This window comes from Gymnoscopelus braueri, assembly GCF_963280865.1.
Source record: "Gymnoscopelus braueri genome assembly, chromosome: 5".
In the NCBI taxonomy this organism is placed as follows: domain Eukaryota; kingdom Metazoa; phylum Chordata; class Actinopteri; order Myctophiformes; family Myctophidae; genus Gymnoscopelus; species Gymnoscopelus braueri.
In genome coordinates, this window is record NC_137606.1 from 55317783 (window position 1) to 55340729 (window position 22947).

Here is a 22947-nt window from a genome sequence, read left to right on the forward strand (position 1 = left end):
TTGCTCATGGGAAAGATAACCAGCCACGTGTTCTCATTGTGGCAGATAATGATTAAACATCATTCTGCGTTCGTAACAAATTCTCTAAAGACGGCATAGATGTATAGTAGTATACACTGCGGAAAATGGGGTGCTACCGACACGTTGCATCACGGTTTCACCGCTACTTCAGCAGCCCCTGGGCAGTACTTCGGCGCTGTACTTAGTACTAGTACAGTCTTCTTTCATTTGCCCCCCAGAGGTTGGTGTCAAAGCCTGTGTATTAAGCCGGGGCTCCACATACCCCCCCCCCCACACACACACACACACACACACACACACTGAAGAGAATAACGAGTACTCGTAATACCAATCCCAGGAGTAATAGCACTGTCTCTATTGTATTGTGTGCGTGTGTGAGTTTGACAGTGGTTTAAGTAGTGTAGGGTGTGGCTTGTTGGTCTGTGTGTGTATGTGTGTGTGCGTGTGCGTGTGCGAATGCGTGTGTGTGTGTGTGTGTGTGTGTGTGTGTGTGTGTGTGTGTGTGTGTGTGTGTGAGCGACAGAATAACATTTTATCATTGGAAGAGAAGAGGAGCGAGGGAATAACAGGAGGCTCGTGGAAAAGATGACAGTTTGACTCGCTGCCTTGTTATTTTCACTCTCCAATACACACACACACACACACACACACACACACACACACACACACACACACACACACACACACACACACACACACACACACACGCAACTCACGAGAGGCATGTCACATCCATAGAAGCTCATGCACCGCCCTTGTTGACACCACAAGACCTACACACACACGCGCACGCACGCACGCATGCGCACACACACACACACACACACACACACACACACACACACACACACACACAGACACACACACACACACACACACACACACACACACACACACACACACACACACACACAGACACACACACACACACACACACACACACACACACACACACACACACACACACACACACACACACACACACTGTGAAGTGTACAGTAAGCATAAGCCCAGTAGAATGCACAACGTATCCACAGTATGACAGGCTGCTGTATGAAGACAGATAGATTTCAGAAGAAGAACAGTATCCACTCGCGCTTGAACAGTGTGAAAGAGTGTGAAAACAAAGTGTAACGTCCTCTGTAGGTCTTCACAGCTTCCAGGCCCTGCAGGAGTCCATCCACTCCTTCAGATCAAGTCAGATTTGAACGCTATACATGACCAACCAAAGGGAGGTTTTTAAGCCCCAGGGTTCCTAACCTTTTCCGGATCAGGACCCACCAGAGCATGTTTATTTTAACCCATAAAGACCTGAGGCGATTCTTTAAAATGTTTTCTAAATCCTATCAGTTTAAAAAAAAAAAAAAAAAAAAAAATGTTTTCAAGATTTTTCAAAAATAGCAGATCTACAAGCTCATAGCGCGGCACTCATACTTCACAGCTATTATCACAATGAAAACTATTTTTTTCAAGGTTTTAATGAAAATATATAATATTTTTTGTTATGTTATGTTATTATTGTAATAATTCTTTATAATAAAGCTGCACTATTTAACTTCCCTCTTCTACCCCATATTTTAACCCGGTTTCCTGCGCAAGTGCCGGAAAAGAGATAATAGAGCCTGCCTGCTTGCTCAGGGGATAAATTGAATCTTGACCACTAGGTCAAGATTCAATTGTCAAATGCGTGCCTTATCTTGTGTTTAGGCGAGACATGACATCTAAATGTCTCAATAGAAGAGCAGGGAGACAAAATACAAACACCCCAATTGTATAAGTTACATTGTATTACATACTCTACCATACAGATTGGACAAAATTACATTTTATGAATAAAACATTTTTTATCAATACAATCTCTGGCGTTTCCAGCATATCGTGAATACGAGGCGCTCCCCATTGAAAATAAATGTACATTATGCTGTGGTCAGGAAAAAAAATGTCTTGGTGTACACAGGCCTTTTAATGTTACATTGTCAAACATCAAAATGCCTTTGTCAAAGACCTTATTAATTGGTGGAGAAAACAGACACATTTTGTCCCAGTCAATTCACCAAGATTAACAGATGTATTTTGCATTAAAGATTAACAGACGTATTTTGCATTACATTTTTGCAGCTTTTTTAATACCGTCCAGGATTGTTGGCTGGCTCGTGGGTGTTTGCATCAACAGATTGCAGGGCATCAATCAGTTGGGAAGCCAAATATTATGGGTGAAAAGAAAACACATCCATGTTTTAATCCCTACAACAACTAATCAATTATGTTTGGCACAAATCCAGCCCGAATCATGTTGTTTCAAGAGAAATGGACCAAACCACCTGATATCAATATAAAAAACAACTGTAAATATATCTGGCCTCAAATTAATATCCAAAATGTCAGTGCTTTTTCACAGTTAGTGTGGTGATGTGAACAACTTACCATGGACAGTTTAGAAGAAAGTTTCTATTATCTTTATCTGAGGGAAAATAAATACATCCAGATGGCAATTAATTGATTTAACACAATTTGTTCACCGTGTCTGTGGCCAGAAAAGGTGAAATCTCCAAGAAGAATGATATCAAAGCACGTCAGAGGGTGATGTAAACAAACAGTAGATACAGTTGATAAAATGCCCATTCTTGTTGTGTTCGTATCAATCTGGGAACCCTTTCAATAAAAAAAAGGAAAACAATATTTGTTTCTCTCCCACTGTTTTGTGAAGAAACAGAACTTGGTTTGGCTCCCCCCCTTTCGTAGTCCACTTCCTCCCGTGTGTATTCCTACTAACAACAACACTACATGTTTAGGGCAGTGGTGCTGATAGATTCTGCTTAACCCATTAAGACCTGAAGCCGATTCTACATGTCTCCTAAATCTCAACAGTATTCTGAAAAACGCATGTTTCTATATCAGTGGTGCTCAATCTTTTTCATGACAAGGACCCCCAAAATTAAATGTATTTGGCCGCGGACCCCCATCAAAATATTTTGTTCCAGGGACCCCCAGAAGCAAAGATTTGAGTTAAAAATGTTAGCTTTAAAAATATATATATTCAAAGATTTGCACACATTTTCACAATTTTTCAAAAATAGCAGATCTACAAGCTCGTAGCGCGGCACTCGGTGCCGCGCTATGAGCTTGTATATCTGCTATTTTTGAATAGCCCAAAGTGTAAAATAATGCTTTTTAGCTCAAATCTAAAAATGACACAGTTCTAGGTCTTAATGGGTTAAGAGATTATGTTCGTGTAGAGACGCTCGACAAAGCCGGATGCACCACGGTGGATTCGAACCTACAACCTCCGCGGTGTCGGGCAGGCACTTTACCACCGAGCCACCCGAGCGCCCCCCCCCCCCCCCCCAGCCTCTTTTTCATCATGCATGACAAAACACGCGGACCTTCTGTAAACTCTCCTCTCTCTCTCTCTCGTCTCTCATCCCAGCGGTCCAAGATCGCCGTCTACGAGAAGATGTGGTCGTACATGAAGTCCGCCGAGCCCTCGGTCTTCGCCAAGACCACGGCCGAGGGCGTGGCGCGGGTCCGCAAGTCCAAGGGGAAGTACGCCTTCCTCCTGGAGTCCACCATGAACGAGTACACGGAGCAGCGCAAGCCCTGCGACACCATGAAAGTCGGGGGCAACCTGGACTCCAAAGGCTACGGGATCGCCACGCCGAAAGGCTCACAGTTAAGGTGGGTGGAGTGGTGTAACAATAGGGATGCAGTAAACCGCACGGCGGCGATACTGTACTATTGCTATGGTATTCCACCTACCCTACTGTGCCTTTTCAATGCCAGCGGATGTGTTTTTTTTTCTATTGATGTGATGTGTATATCGCCGCTGTCGGAGGGAAAGCCTCGTATCTCCAGCCGGGTACAAAAATAAAAGAGTCGAGACGTTCTCCGAAAATTAAGGGACTTAAGTTTATCCCTTCGGATGTTTTGTCTTTATATTTTAAACTACATTGATTGGCTTTTGATTGGCGTTCGTGAGACCATAGGAACATGTCGCCTTTCGGTTTAAGGAATCGAAAATGGCGAAATTGGAGTTATGAGGTTTTCATGTCTTTTGGGAAGTGGGTATGAGATGATAGTCGTTTTTTGTCTTTCGTTGTGACGCTCTTGTCACACATCCATCTCTTTGCTGTCAGGCAGAAACCTCCTATCTCCGTATTTCAACTTTTTATTGTTTTATTTTTTATCCATCTTACAAGAGTGTCGCGCAAAGTAGCGAAAATAGCAGATCTACAAGCTCACAACGCGTCGCGATGCGACGCGTTGTGAGCTTGTAAATCGGCTATTTTCACTAATATTATTGTGATTATTTTCAATGATAAAAAAAAGGAACAGTTTTGGACATACAAGGTTTCCACCCGACAGCGACGATCTGTTTCTTTCCCCTCCTGTGTTGACGTCTAGGCCGTTAGCTCCATCGCTGTGTCGTTCTGTTGCTGTGTCTTCCCGTTTCATTTGTCCCCTCCAGTCCTTCGTCCTTTCTGTCCCTGCCTTGCTGTGCTTTCGTCCTAACCCCCCGCCCCCCCCTTTTCTTCGCAGGACCACCTTACAGGTAAATCTGTCCATTTTGTCTGCTGTCCTGACTGTCTTGTGTTGGTGGTTCTCAAACGTTTTTTTTTTTTTTGATAGGCTATGTATTTGACCCCCCATCTGATAAGGTTTTTGTGCCAACACACGATTTGCGTTGTTAGTTATTCCACAGTTTCCCCAATTTCTTTAGAGATTCATCAAACATTTTCAAAAATAGCAGATCTACAAGCTCACAACGTGTCGCATTGCGACGCATTGTGAGCTTGTAGATCTGCTAATTTTGAGAAGCCAAAGTTTAAAATATAAAATTAACTGATTTTGCTGGGGACTCCCTGGAACCCTCTCATGGGCCCCTAGGGGTCCCCAGACCTCACTTTGAGAACCACTCTGTCCTCATTCATGTCATCCTCAGTGACAGAGATATAATAATGCAGTAGTATTTATGGTGATGATTATGATGATGATGATGATGATGATTAGCCTTATGTTAGACCAGTTGTATACCACTGCAGGGCGTGGCCTGACTGTTGCCATGACACCCAGAGCCACAAGGGTTGAATTTATAGAAGAACAGGAAACAGGACGTGAGAAAACAGGAAGTAGAGGGGCCTAGCCAAAGGGGGGACTGAACTCTAAATGAAAAATCCCACGTAAATTCACCCAAAAATAAAATATTGATTGAATTATACTTTGAATCAGTAATGTCCATCCAATGCCAATCCTATCCATTCATTTGGAAAGACCTTCGAATCCCGATTGGGCACCGAAACGCAGAAGTCATCAGCATATTGAAGTACATGGGGTGGATTCATGACAATGTGTGCATACACGTTTTTCCGGAAAAAAATAAAAGTAAAACACGTGGAAAGGGAGTAGAAGATCGAGTTTCCCTTTTAAATTCACTGTTCCAGGGAAGGAATATATGATTCTGAAATATGAATTGTTGTATTGATTGTTTGGTTTTGTTTTCTTCACCAGACACTTGTATTGTTAGCTTGTTAGAATGGGTGTATACACTTTTTTCTTGACAGTACTGGTGTCTAATGTTGAAAAAAAAACAACAAGACAAGATTCAACAAATTCGGATTAATGAGCTCTTCTCTTTCTTTCCAAATCTGTTATAGTGAATATTGACATTTTATGCCTCATGGAGCCAAACCCAAACAACAAAACTCACATCCTGTTCTATAACTTCACCCTGTGTGTCACGCAAATATGTCCCCCAAAAATCCAAGTCACGTTACAATGGTTCCTCCATCATTATTCCAACGCGTAACAAAGGTCTTTCCGTTTCCGTGGGAAAAATGACAGACAGCGGATGGATAGTTCCTTTTTCCTGGCCCCCCGTGATATTCACAGGACTATCCACGGCTGTCTCTGGCTTCTCCCAACCACCGGAAAACCTTCCTTCAAGAGTGTGCACGTGGCTGGGAATGTGCACGTCAGGCCGGCCCTCCCCCCTTTCTGAAAGAACTAGAGCACTAATTTGAGATTATAATAATGTATGTGATGATTATGGATAGTAGACTCGGATGAATTAGATTAGTTATGGGTATGACAGTTTTTATTTTAATGTTTGCTTTGTTTTATATGAATATCAATGTATTAACATGAATGTTTTTGTGATAACTCTTACCTCTCTCCTTTTTGGATGCAATTGTTCATTGCTTGTTTGCCACCCTGGAGGACACGGTCTCTCTCTAAACCTCTCAGTTTTTGATTGATTGATTGATTGATTGATTGATTGATTGATTGATTGATTGATTACTTTATTAACACGTTTGTCAACAGTTCAGGTAGTACAGTCAAAGGTTATGTTAAAAGTATAACTCAAAAAGCCCCGGGGGCTAGTTTCCATTGTGGTCCATTGTGCTCAATTAATCAGTAATACATATAATACATAATGATAATAATAATAAAAGCTTGAATTTATATAGTGCCTTTCATAAACCCAAGGACGCTTTACATCAGAACAATGAACAACTAACAGACAAATGAACAAACAAACAACTATATGCCATAAGCCTGAGAGAATAGGTTTATTTTCAAGGCAGATTCCAGTGTTGGAGCATGGCGAATCCCTATTGGGATGGAGTTCCACAGGGTGGGGGCTGCCACATACAATACAATACATATCGTAAATAAAATACAATCAAAACCTCAGTAGCATCAAAAGGTATATTTACAGAGAAGGGAGGGGTGGGGGCGGGGGGCAGAGGATGCTACCACCAAAGTGTTCAAAGTTGTTAAACTAATCCCAATTGTATTTTAAGCTCAGCCACTCTTTTCGGTTAGTTTTGAGTTTGGGTAGGGAGACGACATCTTGAATGGGCTTTGGTTTGGCATTCCACATTTTGGTGGCAGCATAGAATGCATTCTAGTTGAATGCATCCCAGCTGGTCTTTGGTCAGGCACAGAGCTACAGAAGGCATTATGTCTTTTTAAGATTAGCACTGGTTCAGTAGTTACCTTCTTTGTGACATAAATGTTCAATGCCGCGACACGCCAATAGAGTTCCATCCAATGAGCAAAGTGTTGTGTATCGCTTGCTCGCCAACAACAATTTCTGTCTCTGGAAATAAAAACGTTGAATAAAGGGCCGTCCATACAGAGCACTATATACATTATAAATATATCGGGTAACACTTTACTTAAAGGTTGGGTCTATTAATGCATTGAAATTGCATTCATAATGCATTATAATGCACTTATGAGGCGTCATAACATTCATTATAAATGTTTATAATATATAACTTGTAATATAACTTAGTTATAACGTTTATTTACATAAACACGATTTATAACTTAGTAGTTATAATGTGGCGTTTCTCTGATCTTATAATGCATTATGACCAGCACTTATGATTCTTCATAATCCTTGTCATAAGGTGTTATGCATAATTATAGACATTTATAATGAGTGTCACAAAGCCTTATAAGTGCATTACAATGCATACAAAAAAAGACCCGACCTTTAAGTAAAGTGTCCCCATATAACGTTAAAAAACTCATTCTAACTCAAATGGGTGGCCACACCATAACGAAGACAGTGGTGCACAATATAGTTGGTATGGACGTCCCTTCACTCTGGTGAGACGCACATGCACGCACACACACACACACGCACGCGCACACGCACACGCACACGCACACACACACAGACTGACAGGGTGAAAGATTATCTAACGGACGGACAGACACAAGGACAAAGTACCAAACAGACAGACAGTTTCAATTAACCTTTTGGGATGAGGGGAGCGTTGTTGATTACAGCCTTGTAGAGAGGGAGGGAGGGAGGGGGGGAGAGATGCAAAAGAGAGAGGGTGCTAAATTAAACTATTGAAGAGACGCAGCACAGAATAAACAGACACCGTCTCCATTGTAGACTAAAGTCGTTTTATGGTGGAGTCAAGTGGTTTTATTAAAGTTATTAGAGTTAAACCTATAGGTTGAAGTCGTGCGCACAGAGATTCACACAAAGTGCGTCACTGACCAAATCGGGCCCATGTGTTTGTACGTCTTTCCTTCCCTGCAAAACGTGACGGAAGTCATGCACCCAGCATGAACGTGTTATTTTAGCCTGTGTCCCTGATTTGTGTTTGGAGGTCATCCTCCCCAGGGGTGTGAGCAACACGCATACACATGCTCGCGTGCGCACGCACACACACACACACACACACACACACACACACACACACACACACACACACACACACACACACACTCACACTCAGTCAGCAGACTAGCGGGATGTTAACACGCGAGCAGCAGGCGACAAGAACATCATCGGCGAGATGCTAAAATGTGGATGACACACTTCCTAGCCAATAATAGTGCATGGCATTGCAGGGCCAGGAAGAGAGACAAGACAGAGAGACATACATGATAGACTACTGCATGGACAGGAGGAGAGACATACAGAGAGAGACACAGATGGAACACATTAGAACACATTTCATCCATTTTTCTCAGGATGAATATCTTCTCTGTCGGGCGGAAACGTGTCCAAGATTGTTACTTTTCAGGATTCAAATTCAAATGTCGCAAAAGTAGCAGATCTACAAGCTCGAAACGTGTCGCTTCGCGTCACGTTTCGAGCTTGTGGATCGTCTACTTTTGATGCTTTTGTGTGACGCTGTAGTATGATGAAGTAGGGCGTTAATATACGAAAAAAGACAAAAAGTTTAAATATGGAGATAGGAGGTTTCTGCCCGACAGCAACGGTATCTATCTAACTGGTATAGCAGCCTGATCTCACACAATTTAGTATACATTGCACGGACCCAGTGCACGTCATTCCGTGCATCGTCGCCTAGAAAACCCGAAAATCCGTGCATATGTACGGCGCGTCCCACGGTGGGCGTAACCAATTGCAACCCGGAAGCAGAGCAGTCCCCATAACATAATTTACGATGCTGTGCCTATCGGTACATAACTCAAACGGCGCAGAGTAGGCTCAAGCGAACGTCGCAACGTTCGGGACGACAACGCGTTCACTTCAGCTCACTCGGTGGTCCCTCACGTGGCTCCAGTTCACTTGAGACTGCGCGCCTCCGAAATGGTTTAGTCACAATGGGGGAGATGCGAGGCGGCTATGCACTGTATACTGAGTTGTGTGAGATGGGGTTGGGTATAGAAAGAGTAGATAAATTAACAGAGACACAGAAGGAGAAACGTAAGCCTGCAGCATACTACAAAACGCCTGTGAGATTTGCGTTAGTTCCCGCGTGGGCCCCAATCCCAATTTGTACCTCCTAACATCCTAAAACAATATAAATCACAAACTGCTTCAGTGCCTTACAATTCAACAATGTTCGGCCAGCGGGTGTTTGGCTAGTTAGAAAATCCTGGAGGTGCGAGAAACTGCCGAGCCGAACGTCGGAAGTTCTTTCGCGCTGCAATGGCGTCATTTTGTTCTCGTTGACCTGCCTAAAGACGTAATAAGTTCTAGTATGTGGTGTATCCTGGAGCCTTAAGCATGTCAGAGAGAGAGAGAGAGAGAGAGAGAGATTGAGAGAGAGAGTTGTCCAGGGTGCATCTTTTCCCACTAAACCATCTTCTTCCCTCAGCCTGCCTTCCTCTACCCCCCCCCCCCCACCCACCACCCCTATCCCTTTTGCTGTGGACCGCATCCGTCCTGTTTGTTTGTCCATCCCTCCCTCCGTGCATCCTCCCTCCCTCCCTCCTTCCCTCCATCCATCCCTCCATCCCTCCCTCCCTCCCTCCCTCCTCTGCTCTGACCAAACTATCTCATCTACTGTATCTTGTTCCCTTCCTTCTTCACTCTTTAAAGAAACGCGGTCAACCTGGCCGTGCTCAAGCTCAACGAGCAGGGCCTGTTGGACAAATTGAAAAACAAGTGGTGGTATGACAAAGGAGAATGTGGCAGCGGGGGCGGGGATTCCAAGGTTAGCCCTCACTGTCTGCCCATCCCCAACCCCACCATTGTGTGGGGGGGTGGGGTGGCTGGGACCACCGGCTCACCGGCTGGTACCCTTTACCCCCCCCCCCCTATCCTCCCCCAGGCCCCCTGCCCCCCTACCCCACCACCCCGGGGATGTACGTAACGCACGCATCTGCCCCTGGCAAAACAGTCGCAAAGCGGCCAGGGAGGATATATAGGGGGCAATTAAAGTTACTTCTCAAGCCCACAGTGTCAAGGATAGGTAGAATGTCACACCTCTTTTTTTCCCTCTTTTTTTTGGGGCGTAAAAAGGTCCAGCCACAGTGACAAAGGAGAGCTGCTTAATCTCTGTGAGTCACCACAGACAAAGACCTTTCCTCATAGGGTAATTTCAGGGGAAAATGACTCTTAATCATAATCATTACATGTATATCATTAACAATTGTGCTTTTCTTTTTTCTTTTCAAATGAACACCAAGGGCAAATGGTACAAGTTAGGAGCTTTTTTTTCTGGCAGAAAGCAGCGTAAATTACATTTCTTATCTTGCAGGAAACTTGGCCAATTTTTGGGCAGGATTAAATCACATTCTTACAAGCTCCTGTACGATATTGCAAACCTTATCCAAATGAGGTCTACCCAGTCTGATAAAGACTTTTATTGGTTTTAGTTTTCATCCAGTATGACAGAGAGAGAGAATGACGTGAGGTGAGAAACAGATATAGAGGAAGAAAGAAAAGAGGAATTATTGTACCACCAAGGCAGGAATATTTGCCTCCCCACACAACACGGTACAATCTGGAGTGTTCGTTTGACCACGAGAGCATACAAAAGAAACCAAAGGGTCCATTTGGCTACGTTTGCATCCTCTCAGAGTCAAACTAACACTCAGGATTCTACAGTTACGATGGCAGCTCTGGGGAGATGAGGGGAAGGACGGAGAGACAGCAAAAAGTACTCAAATGTTTTACTTAAGTAAAAGTATCAATACTGCAATGTAGAAGTACTCTGTTACAGGTAAAAGTCCGGAATTCAAAATGTACTTGAGTAAAGGTACAAAAGTATTGGTATCAAAATTTACTTCAAGTAACAAAAGTAAAAGTACCAAAATGTTTGAAAATAGCAGATCTACAATCTACAATCTACAATCCACAATGCGTCGCTTCGCGACGCGTTGTGAGCTTGTAGATCGGCTATTTTCAAATAGCCTATGTATAAAATAGGGCTAAAGTGGTTAATGTATGTTTTATAATGTAATAATTTATATCTGAAAAGTAATTAGTAGCTAAAGTTTTCAAATAATTGTAGTGGAGTAAAAGTACAATATTTGCCTCTGAGATGTAGTGGAGTAAGATTAAAAGAATAGACAATTGGAAATACTCCAGTAAAGTAAAAGTACCTCAAAATTGTACTTAAGTACAGTACTTGAGTAAATGTACTTAGTTACTTTAGACCACTGCCTGTTCATGAGAAATTCATGCTCCTGAGTTACTTCAGGCTCAGATTGAGGCCCATGGCAGATCAATAAATGATAGTATCCACACGCAATTACAGACTAATTAAGATTAACTTCCAATTAAGATAAGAGACAATCCTGTACCCACTGTAGCTTGGCTGGCTATGGTTTTCGTCTCTTTTTTTTTTGTCAGTACTCGGATTGTCTTTATCTTTCTCAAATTGATTGGCATTCCTCAATAAATGTTTTATCAATTACGTTTTCCACAGACTCTTTTGAAATGTACAATTTTATCTGAGCTATTTATTATGAGCTACGAGATATTGAGACAAATCAATGACTGATCCATATAATTATTTCCCCCACCCATCCATTCACATAATGGCGATTAAAAGAAAAAAAGATCAATGTGGGTGAATCATTACCCACAGTAATTTAGTAAAACATTAAAAGCAGCAACAATTTTCCCACCCGCATCCCTCAAGGGACGTTTCAAAGTGTTGCCCTGCTGTCTTTTAAGAATTCACCGGGTTAGGAGGTGCAGGCAGCCAGGCACCATCAGGAACCCAGGTTTGGGGATTTTCTAAGAAAATCTAAAACATTCATAAATGCCCAAATGTTCAAAACTAGCAATAGCCATTCTACAAGCTTATATAATCAGCTAGTTTAGCTATTTGCCACGCAAAGACGTATTTAGGGCTTACGTGGTTAATGGAGATTTTGTGAGACAAGAGGGATCTTAGTGCTCGAAGGTAGAAAACTCAAATCAAGGCTGTAATGAGATATGGAATATGGGCCTTAGCTCATATGCCGTATAACAGCAGTTCTCAAAGTGGGGGTCCAAGGACCCTCAGGGTTCTTTGAATTCCAAATGTACCCTTACAGGTCTGTAACTCCGAGAGTGTACAAATGGATCCAAATCAACACTCTCAGGGTTATGGGGTTCTTTGAAATAAAAAGAAAGTTTGAGAAGCGCCGATATATATATCCATATCTTTCATCCAGCGCTGTCTCCCCGTCTCTCTCGCTGCCCGTCAGAACATAGAGCGAGCCTGTAGCCAATAGTCCTGTCTTCACGGTACTGACCTCTTGAAATCCGTTTGGGTGGACAGGGACAGCCGGGGCAGCATGGGTGTGTTACCTGAAGTGACAAAGGGGGGTCCCACTCATATGTCTGTAGCTCGCCCCTAGCCCCTCGCTCCCCCCAGCCCCCCCAAAAAACGAGCGTACACACATGTACTCAGTGGGACCCACTCTAGGTCACTTGAACTCTTGTTTGAAGACGTACTCTTCTGTGTGACTAAACTTGCAATGTAAAATGTGAATTATACTAATAACATAAAATAACATGACCTATGATGTTATTTATGTTATTTTTACACGCGAAGAACCCCGGTAAACCTCGCAGTATTGAAACTGAGCGAAGCAGGCGTCTTAGACAAACTGAAAAACAAATGGTGGTATGACAAGGGAGAGTGTGGACCCAAGGACTCAGGAAGTAAGGTCAGTCTCACGCTACTGCGACCCCCCACGCAGAAACGCTATAGCCTGAAACTCATCCTGAACACCCTCCAGATTACACTACAACTGTTGCTTTAGCATAGCGACATCATCTCAGTTCATCTTCCTATGACCACCCAACACAATGGCTGCATCCGAAATCACATGCTATACATACCACTCAGTATGTTATTTATTAAGCGGTGCCCAGCCACTTCTATGCCGAGCTTTGTGTGTTTGTATGTCTGTCTGTATATATGTAGCTTGAACACCTGCAACTAATTAGCAGCTCATTAAAGCAGGACCACATCACACTTAAAAAGACACACACACACACACACACACACACACACACACACACACACACAGGTTGGCACCGCATGTGCGCGTGCGCACACACACACACGCACACACACACACACGCACGCACGTACGCACACGCACACGCACACACACGCACACACACGGAGAGAGCAGCTGTGCAGACCATTTAATTACCAGTATTTGCAACACCTGGGTATGATTTGCTTAAGTCATGCAGGTGGGAAGCTTATTTAAATGAATGGACAGGGATTTAACATTGTTCCTCTAGTCTATATATAGCTCAATGAAATACAGTCAAGTTATCGCTCAACATACACAATTCAACATACACAATTCATACACAATAGTATGTTTAAATTCTGATATACTAATCAGACCACACTGAATGTTGGGAAAGTGCGCCATCCTGTGACAAAGCAGCGGTACTACACATACCGTTTCATCACTGTGTACAGCAGTTAAAGTTTTTTTTTTACTGGACATGTCATCAGTTTCAACAAATAACTACATTCTAGATGTGTTTAATACCTATATACTGTATATAGTTTAATAAAAGAGTCATTTATTTTATGCCAGAGGTTTGGTCACTGCACGCCATGTATGCTGTTGTCGTAGCTACCACATTGCATTATGGGACATTTTTACCAGCGTAGCGGCCAGTATTACATACCATAATATTTTCCGGATTTAGTATGCTTTTCACATACTATTGAGTAGATACTAAGCCTCACATACTGCCGATAATTCAGCATACTAAATAGTATGTTAGTATTGAATAACGGATGCAGCCAATGTTATTTTTTTTATATATTGGATTTATTTAAAAATTTTATTACACCCAGTTGCCCACAGCCACTAATTAGGCTACATTCAATACCTTCTCTTCATATTAGCAATACCACATATATTCACTGAAGACTTGATACTGTTTGATCTCATGCACTGACCCATAACGTCTTAATGAATGCTATAGCAATTGCATCTGTGTCATTCTTAGCACACATGGCTATTGGCTGGAAATAGCATCTTGTAATGAGATAATTTTGTTATAATTAATTCATATTTCAGTATATATATTTTTAATAAGACGTACATCCGTTTCTCTAGTTGAAACAGCATCTGAAATATAAACTGTATTTAAGAATAGATGAGAGGCTGTTATAATCTATAATTTCACTGAAGCTCTGAGATTGTGGTTGAATATTTATACTACTAGTCTGACAGTCGATCAGAGTCGATCATCGCTCCACCAAAGGCCTGCTGTAGGATCTTAACATGTTTTTTACACATTTAGGTTTGTAAAATTGGTTTGAGTAGCTGTTAATCTATGTTGTGACGTATATGTGTTGGAGTAGTTGTAGAATCAGTTGTACAATGTGTAGTTGTACTAGAATAGATTGATGCTAAAGCAGTGTCTGTCATAGTAGTTGTAGTAGTAACAGTAGTAGTAATTCTGTAGTTATATGATACTAGTACAATTATTGGATGATATCCTTGTCTCTCTCATATTCCTGTTCTGTCTAACCTTGTTTCCTCATTTATCCCTGTACCCCATCCTCTTTCTATTCTATTTACCGCCTCCACTTCCTTTCCTTTCCCTTCTGCCCTAACCCCTTACTTCTTCCCTTGCACCCTACCCCAACCTTCCTCCTTTGCACCCTACCCGAACCCCTTAATTCCTCCCTTGCACCCTACCCCAACCCCTTAATTCCTCCCTTGCACCCTACCCCAACCCCTTAATTCCTCCCTTGCACCCTACCCCAACTCCTTAATTCCTCCCTTGCACCCTACCCCAACCCCTTAATTCCTCCCTTGCACCCTACCCCAACCCCTTAATTCCTCCCTTGCACCCTACCCCAACTCCTTAATTCCTCCCTTGCACCCTACCCCAACCCCTTAATTCCTCCCTTGCACCCTACCCCAACCCCTTAATTCCTCCCTTGCACCCTACCCCAACCCCTTAATTCCTCCCTTGCACCCTTCCCTAACCTACCTCCTCCCTGGCACCCATCTTGCACTATCTCCACCCGACCCCAACTCCCCCCCTCCCCCTCATTTCCCCCCCCACCCCCCCACTCACCCTCCAGGATAAGTCGTCCCAGGCTCTGAGCCTGTCCAACGTGGCGGGGGTCTTCTACATCCTGGTGGGGGGCCTGGGCCTGGCCATGTTGGTGGCCTTGGTCGAGTTCTGCTACAAGTCGCGGGCCGAAGCCAAGCGAATGAAGGTGGACCTTAGCCCCCCTCACTGCCCCAGCCCCTCCCCCAGCACCCAGAATCTAGCCACTTATAGGGAGGGGTACAACGTGTACGGCTCCGAGGGGGTCAAGATATAGGGGTAGGATTTAGAGCGCTACCCTATTAGGTGGGGTATAATGGTTGTGGTGGCTGTAGAGTTTATTGTATTGTGACATGTAGATGTCCGCGGCAGGATGTGTGCCCCGTGCTAACATGTTGTCCGTGGTATTGAGTATGTGGTCAAGCATTGTGGAACCAACGTCGTCTTTTCGTGTTTATATTTTTGTTCGCTTTTGCCATTTTGAGAGCTTTTCACTTTCTACATTTCCATTTATTAACCTTTTTTTGTATTGATTGAATTTTTGGTCGATTTTATTTGGTTAATGTTGTCCTTGCAATTTATTTTTTTGCTTTTGATTTGTGTTTTGTTATGATTGTCATTATCTAGTGCGCTTCACCCCGGTCTAGACCGAGGTTCGTTTTGTGTGACTGCAGATTTGGTTCCATCGTCTTTGGCTGCAGATGGTGATAATGATGATGATGCTCTTGGTTAATGACTTGACTAGGCACCTGCATTGTACTCTATAGCTATAGGAATTAAAAAGAGAACCCAGCCTTGTAGTGGGGACGCACAACTCCACGCTCAACATCTCCAACAGAATAAATATCGTCTCTGTCGGGTGGAAACCTCACAAGTCCAAAATGTTAACTTTTCAGGATTCAAATAATAAATAACAAAAGTAGCCGATCGACAAGCTCAAAATGCGTCGCTTTGCGCCGCGTTTCGAGCTTGTGGATCTGCTTTTGTGTGACTGTAGTATCAAGTAGGGCGTTAATTCATGAAAAAACACAAAAACTTAAAATACGGAGATAAGAGGTTTCTGCCCGACATCATCGAAATAGTAGTTCACAAAAGAGGGAGGGTTTGGGGGGGGGATTAGAAAGCCATCTGGGAATTAGAAGGTCGCCATTTCGCCCCCGGTCGCCGTTTCGACCCTTGGACACAGTCTCCGTGTCCAAGGGTCCTTCATCAAGAAGTTTAACCCCTAACTGCTCTCCAGGTGTATTAATAGCGCCCACTGCTCCTAATTGTTTTACTTTATCCCCAGCATCCCTATTCTTGGGGGGAAACATTTGCCAAAAATAGCCGATCTACAATCTCACAATGCGCCAAATGTGCTGCCTTGTGGGCTTGTAGATAGGTTATTTTTCGGGCAAAGACATTTGGTGTAGAGTGTACAAATGCGTACTAGTGCAGTTGGAACTCAGGTCAGTTTTACCAGAGGAAGAATCATGTGCAAATGTACTATGATGACAAAACAATAAAAATACCCCAACAACTAAAGGGGACTCAATTATTATGTCATATGCAGGGTTCAATTAACCTGTCAAATTAACACCATAGTCCCTTAAAAGGATATGGTGATGTTCCAAAAATATGACTTTGTCATTTGGCCGAACTATTGCGAACCTGTGGCACAACCGCTCCTACAACAGCAATTTAACAAACTGGGGGGAAAAAGGAAACACAAACCGTCTGTTGGCATTCAACATTAAAACGGCACCCAGTGGATACTGAAGAGTCATTGAAGAAACCTTTGTTTCTGGCATGAAAAATAAAACGTTTTGCCAAGTAACTCAAGCATAAGTTGTAGAATGATCTCTAAGGGCATGAGAAAAGCAAGTCGCTTCGTCAGGTGGGGAGTGAAACTAGGAAACAGAATCGTAAAGGCATAGCGATGCTCAAAGTTAAGGGAGTTATTGGTGTCGTTTTGTGTGCACAGCACTTTTGCTTTTGCCACACAGTTTTTTTTTGCCGTAAGGTTGCTGGTGTAACAAGGGGAGGTGACAAGAAACCAACCGAGTGAAGTTCTGCTCTGTTGGGATGTTCATGTTGTCAGGGCTGGAGTTGTGCTCCCCTTCATTCAACATCCTAATCAGGATATAAAGTCATGATAACGAATAACTGGTCAACTAAACACCTTGAGTTGCTACTTCAGTGATGTCAAAGTAAAGGCTTTTACACAGTGACATTTAATTAAAATGTTTTATTTCATTTTATTAATTAAGTTAATTTCGGCACACTCTCGGCAACCCTATCGCCAGAGGAAACGTTGTCATTGAACGTTTCTCCAGAAACGTTTAACGTTCAATGACAACGTTTCTGGACCACAAAAACGTTACATTTGTAGGTGCGTAGCATTTCAACGTTTAGGTGTACGGTTAGGTTTAGGGGTTAACATTAGTGTAGTGTTAGGGTTAGGGCTGAGGTTAGGTTTAGGGTTAAGGTTAGGGTTAAGGTTAGGTTTAGGGTTCGTTAGTATGCAACATAAAATCGACGACTGACTCATCTGGTGGTTCTCATCTGCGGACCGCGTTCACATACAACATTTTTGGGATAAATAAATGTTATCACTGTACGTTTCTGCAAAACGTACTGTGACAACGTTTTCTCTGGCGACCAGGTTGCTCTCGGAGGTACAGATGGATACATGTTTCGGCGTCAAGCGTACATACAACGCTGATGAAGGCTTGACGCCGGAACACGTACGTTGTGCTGTCTGCTCTGCAGCGTACCATGACAATTTATATATTTAAATATCTCTCTTATAGAGAGATATTGTAAAGTATCTTTTCCCGACCGTGCAACGGGCAAAAAAGCTCAGTAAGATTTAAACGAGTTGGAGGGGTGCTTGCTTCCTTGATGTACACACAAGGTATTTTACTTATCTATGTATAGATGAGATTAACATAAAACAGGAACATTCAAAACTCTTCATATCATTTGTTGAATATCAAACTAACTTTTAGTAGACATTATCAAGCCATGTCACAAGCATGGTTTAACCCACAGTCTGTAAAAAACGGAACATGCTTCAGTACAGTGTAATTATACGGACCAAAAACAAGCTTTGTTTAAAATTTCTGCTGACAAGTTCACCGGCCTTGATTGGGGGATTACAATCTCCATTGAACAGTGATGTTGATCCCTCTCTGTAAAAAAGGGAAATACACTATAGGGTTTAGTTTCCCAGACATGGCTTGAGTAAAAAAAAAACACTTTTTCAATGGAGATCTTGATTGAAATGTTCTTTTATAGACTAGGATTAGGCTTAATCCATGTCTGGGAAAACGATCCGCATATGTCTTCTATTTAATAAACAGCAGCTGTAGCTGCAGTGTCAGCACAGATCAAAGAAGAGAGAACTACTCCCATCCCCCCCGTCTCTCTCTGTCTCTCTCTGTCTTTCTCAGCCATCAGAGTTGTACAGAGAGTTTAAAAATAGAATGCTTTTGAATGTAGGCAGATCATAAACAGGCACCATGTACGAAGGAGCGAGGTAACGACGTATATCGGTGTCATGGAGACTGCACTGCAGTTTCCTTTAATAACATTCTGGGACCAGGTATTTGGAACATTATTTTATGATTATGCACCCAATGATGCATTTTAGGATTGACAGGTTAATCTGCTGGATCAGCGCATGTACTGATCGCTATTAGTCATTGCTCTATCAGACACTGTGTATCGTTGCTGTCGGGCAGAAACCTTGTATCTCCATAATTATTTCAACTTTAATTGTATGTTTTTTTTGTAAATTAATGGCCTACTTTGTTGTACAGTCGCGTTGTGCAAAACTAGTGAAAATAGCCGACCTCCCTCTCTTGTGCCTCGCAACGCGTTGTGAGCTTTTGGACCACCTATTTTCACTATTTTTGAATCATTTTGAGGATATTATATAAATATTTAACGATATATATAAGTATTAACGAGAGCTTGTGACTAAATCATAACTACATTAGATCCATTGGAACACAGGTTTTTGTTTCCCCCATTTCCTGAAAAGTACCATTTTGGACATACAGGGTTTCTAGCACCGCGACCGCGACAATATCCTGTTATGACTCATATCTGCTGGTCAAGGAATTAATTAGAACAGCGGATATGAGTCATAACAGATACAATATAGGAAAGAACAGACAGTAATAAGAAAACAAGCGTTACAGTATCTGATGAAACAGAGACCATGGGGTCACTAGTCAGTATGCTTACATAGATTGTGAGAGTGAATCGGTACATTATGTGTAGGAGAGTATCTCTAGACCACGAGCCTATAATATCTCCCCTCGACCAAAGGATAAGTCCCCTTTATGCTAGTCGATTTGACATTAGCTTTAGTGTCCCTTCCCGTGCGGGGGAGCCGGGTTCGAATCCCGGGCGTTACACATTATACTAGGCTGCACTAGCCCTCCTGTTTTCGTACCTAGAGGGGCGGGTTTAACATCTCCGGCGAGAGAATTCGTCTGATCCCATTGGTTCACCGATCTGTCCGTCAGCCCCCGCCCCGTCAACACAGCATTACGAGCGACGCCCACTGCCCTCTGGTTGGTTGGGGAAATGAAACACTTCCTATATCGGGTACACCGACGCGCTGGTCCAGGCTTTTATTTTTTAGCAAAACTAAACAATAAAAGCCTGGAGATGGAGGCTACACATATACTGATCAAGCAGATAGCGGTCAATCCTAAAATATATCATAACAGCGTGAAAGTACTTTTCTCAGTATTAGCCTCTACATTGGATTTAGATCTTTGATCTAAGCAGAATCACGTCTAAAACAAATATTAGAAGTAGGCTACTCTGATTTCTTTCTTTTTTTCTTTTTCTCTTTTTTTCCATAAGTAAACGTAGCAATACCACAATATAGATATACTCTGTTACAAGTAAAAGTCCTGTATTCACAATTTTACTTGAGTGCAAAAGTATTGGCAACAAAATATGTGTATAAAAATAAATGCAACATTCGTCAAAGCATTTCAAATGGGCCGATCTACAAGCTCACAACATGTCTCGATGCCACACATTGTGAGCTTGTAGATCTGCCATTTTTGAATAGCCAGAGTATAAAGTAAACCATTCCGGGTTAGCAAGTGATTAATGGAAGTTTTGTTTTAACAATCTTAATTTAAAAATGTAAGTACTAACTACAGTTTCCAAATGATTGTATATTTTAAAAGTACTATGTTTTAGTATAAAGTATTGAAAAACAGAAAAAGTTAAAGTACCTCCAAAGTGTACTCGTGTACAGTACTTGAGTAAATATACTTAGTTACTTTACACTTTAATCCAACATTCGATGGTCATGCTTTACTGAAACATCACTGAGTAACTCTCTTCAACGTATCACGCCTTCTCTGAGCAGTATAGTCAGTCGATCCCTCTCTATAAATCTGACACCAAAATCACTCCCAAGATCTCCCCCTTTGTCTCTGCAAAGTCCTCACCTTCCAAATCCTTTCCCTTCCAAAATCTTCACCGTCCCTTGTTGAGACTCTACCCAGAGCCCTGAAATGCATGGTCACCTGTTGAAATGCAGATGTCTAAAACCTAAACACACACCAGTTGTTTGAACATTGTTGTTGATTGTTGCCTGCTCTCTGCTTTTGTTTGTTTGTTTGTTTGTTTGTCTGCTGTTGTTGATCTGTTCATGTTTGCACAGCGCGTGGCAGCTTATAGTTTGTGACGTGTGAACTATCTGTGATAGAAAGCCTTCAGGTAGCTCGCTCTTTATTGAACGCCAGACAGCACATAATCCATAGACGTATTCTCATTATGATACGTATTGTTTCATGGTGCTATTAAATGAATACCTGCACTTTTATGTTACATGTATATACACTGTTTCATTATGACATGTATGTTAAAATGTGTAGCAGCTCCAAATGGGAGGGACCTGGCACCAACGGGATGGAGCTTAGCGCAAAATCAAAACCGGAAGCTGATAACCAAGGACAGGTCAAGTCTTGTGATGAATTGGCCTTTTGGTCATTATTGATTCATTTCACACTTTCAATGGCTCTTTTAAAAGTGTGTTAACAATATTCAGGAGAAATATGTTTCATAATCAACATGTCTAGATGCAGACATTTCTGACTCGACATACAGTATTATTTCATTGTCATGCAGGTACTATGTGCAACTTATACAATAGATTATAACTGATCCCCAACCCTATCGTTATGGAACTTGGGCGGCACTGAGTTGGCAGTGTGCTCAGACACACTTCACAGGGCTCAAGCCTGCTTCCGTCTGTGCACCTACCTTGTTTTCAAGTGATGTACAAAGTCATGCTTTTATGTAAAACCATGTGATGTGGACCTGAGAGACGAGCCTTGATTGGTCCTACCCAGTGACAAATTAAGCCCATTAAATTACTGAAGGCCTTTCCATCCTCTTAGGTGCTACAGGCCCCTCCTGTTTAGACAGCGATTGGTGACACCCACTGCTACGTAAATGCAGGTTGCAGATGACAATGTTGCTGTTACTTTGTTCATGTGCTGTGACAGGTACACAGATATTACTAAGCACACACATATCCAAATCAGCTATAGGATTGGATCATATAGATCAGCGGTTCTCAAAGTGGGGTCCATTGACTATCAGAGCTCCTTGAGGGGGTTACAAATGGACCCTTACAGGTCTGTAACTCTTGAGAGTGTACGAATGGAACCGAAATACACCTTTACAGGTCCATTCGGTTCCATTTGTACACCCTCAGAGTTATGGGGGGTCTTTGAAATTAAAAGGTTTGAGAACCACTGATGTATGATGACATTAAAACTATTCACGTATCATTAAAAAAAAAAAGTGTATCATAGCAAGAATACGTGTATGGATTATGAGCTGTCTGGCGTTCCATAACTTAGACGTGTTTACGTGTGTGTTTGTGTGTGTAGTAGTAGACAGAAGCATCGTGACGTGTGTGTATGCATGCACAAACGTTTCGTGTGTATATTAGCGTGCAAAAGCGCACACATGGGTCGAGCGAGCGTGCGTGCGTGTCCAGGGCGTGTTCTCATGCAAAATCTCACTCCTCTTTCTCTCTCTCTCTCCATTCTTCCCCTCACCCCCCCCCCCGCCCCCTTCTTCCGTGCCACTTCCCTTGCCCCGCCGCCTACCTGCTGACATCACTTCCTGTGGCAGCTGACCTTCTCCGAAGCCATGCGCAACAAGGCCCGTCTGTCCATCACGGGAAGCGTGGGGGAGAACGGGCGCGTCCTGACCCCGGACTGCCCGAAAGCCGTGCACGTTGGCCACGCCCCCCTCCGCCACCCCGGCCTTGCAGTGATCTCCTCCGGCCTGCCCTGAAAACCAAAAACACCCGCCGTGCCTTATGTCAACACACACACACACACACACACACACACACACACACACACACACACACACACACACTTCATATGCATACATTGTACAAGTATAGGTGAATTACGGATACACGACAACGCACCGATATATAGAGACACATTGTACGGTATGTTCATGCATTGACTTGCGTACATTTACACACAGTTCCATGTGTCTGCGGTTGCACACGACACGCACGTGACATACAGTACAGTACGTACGTTAGGATGTACACTCGCATCGAGACGCGCTCATGCTCGCACACGTTTACGCACACACACACGCACACACAC

General features: G+C 42.8%; 1 protein-coding gene across 1 annotated transcript in view; it reads left to right on the forward strand.

The window, feature by feature from the left end:
* Positions 1-22615, forward strand: part of gria4a (glutamate receptor, ionotropic, AMPA 4a) — a gene marked incomplete at both ends in the record, with an annotated part of 221244 nt that extends 198629 nt beyond the window's left edge. The window contains 4 exon segments of the mRNA XM_080429317.1: positions 3449-3696; positions 9842-9956; positions 15318-15455; positions 22451-22615. Of these exon segments, the coding sequence (XP_080285443.1) occupies positions 3449-3696; positions 9842-9956; positions 15318-15455; positions 22451-22615 (666 nt within the window).
* Positions 22616-22947: the final 332 nt, after the last annotated feature.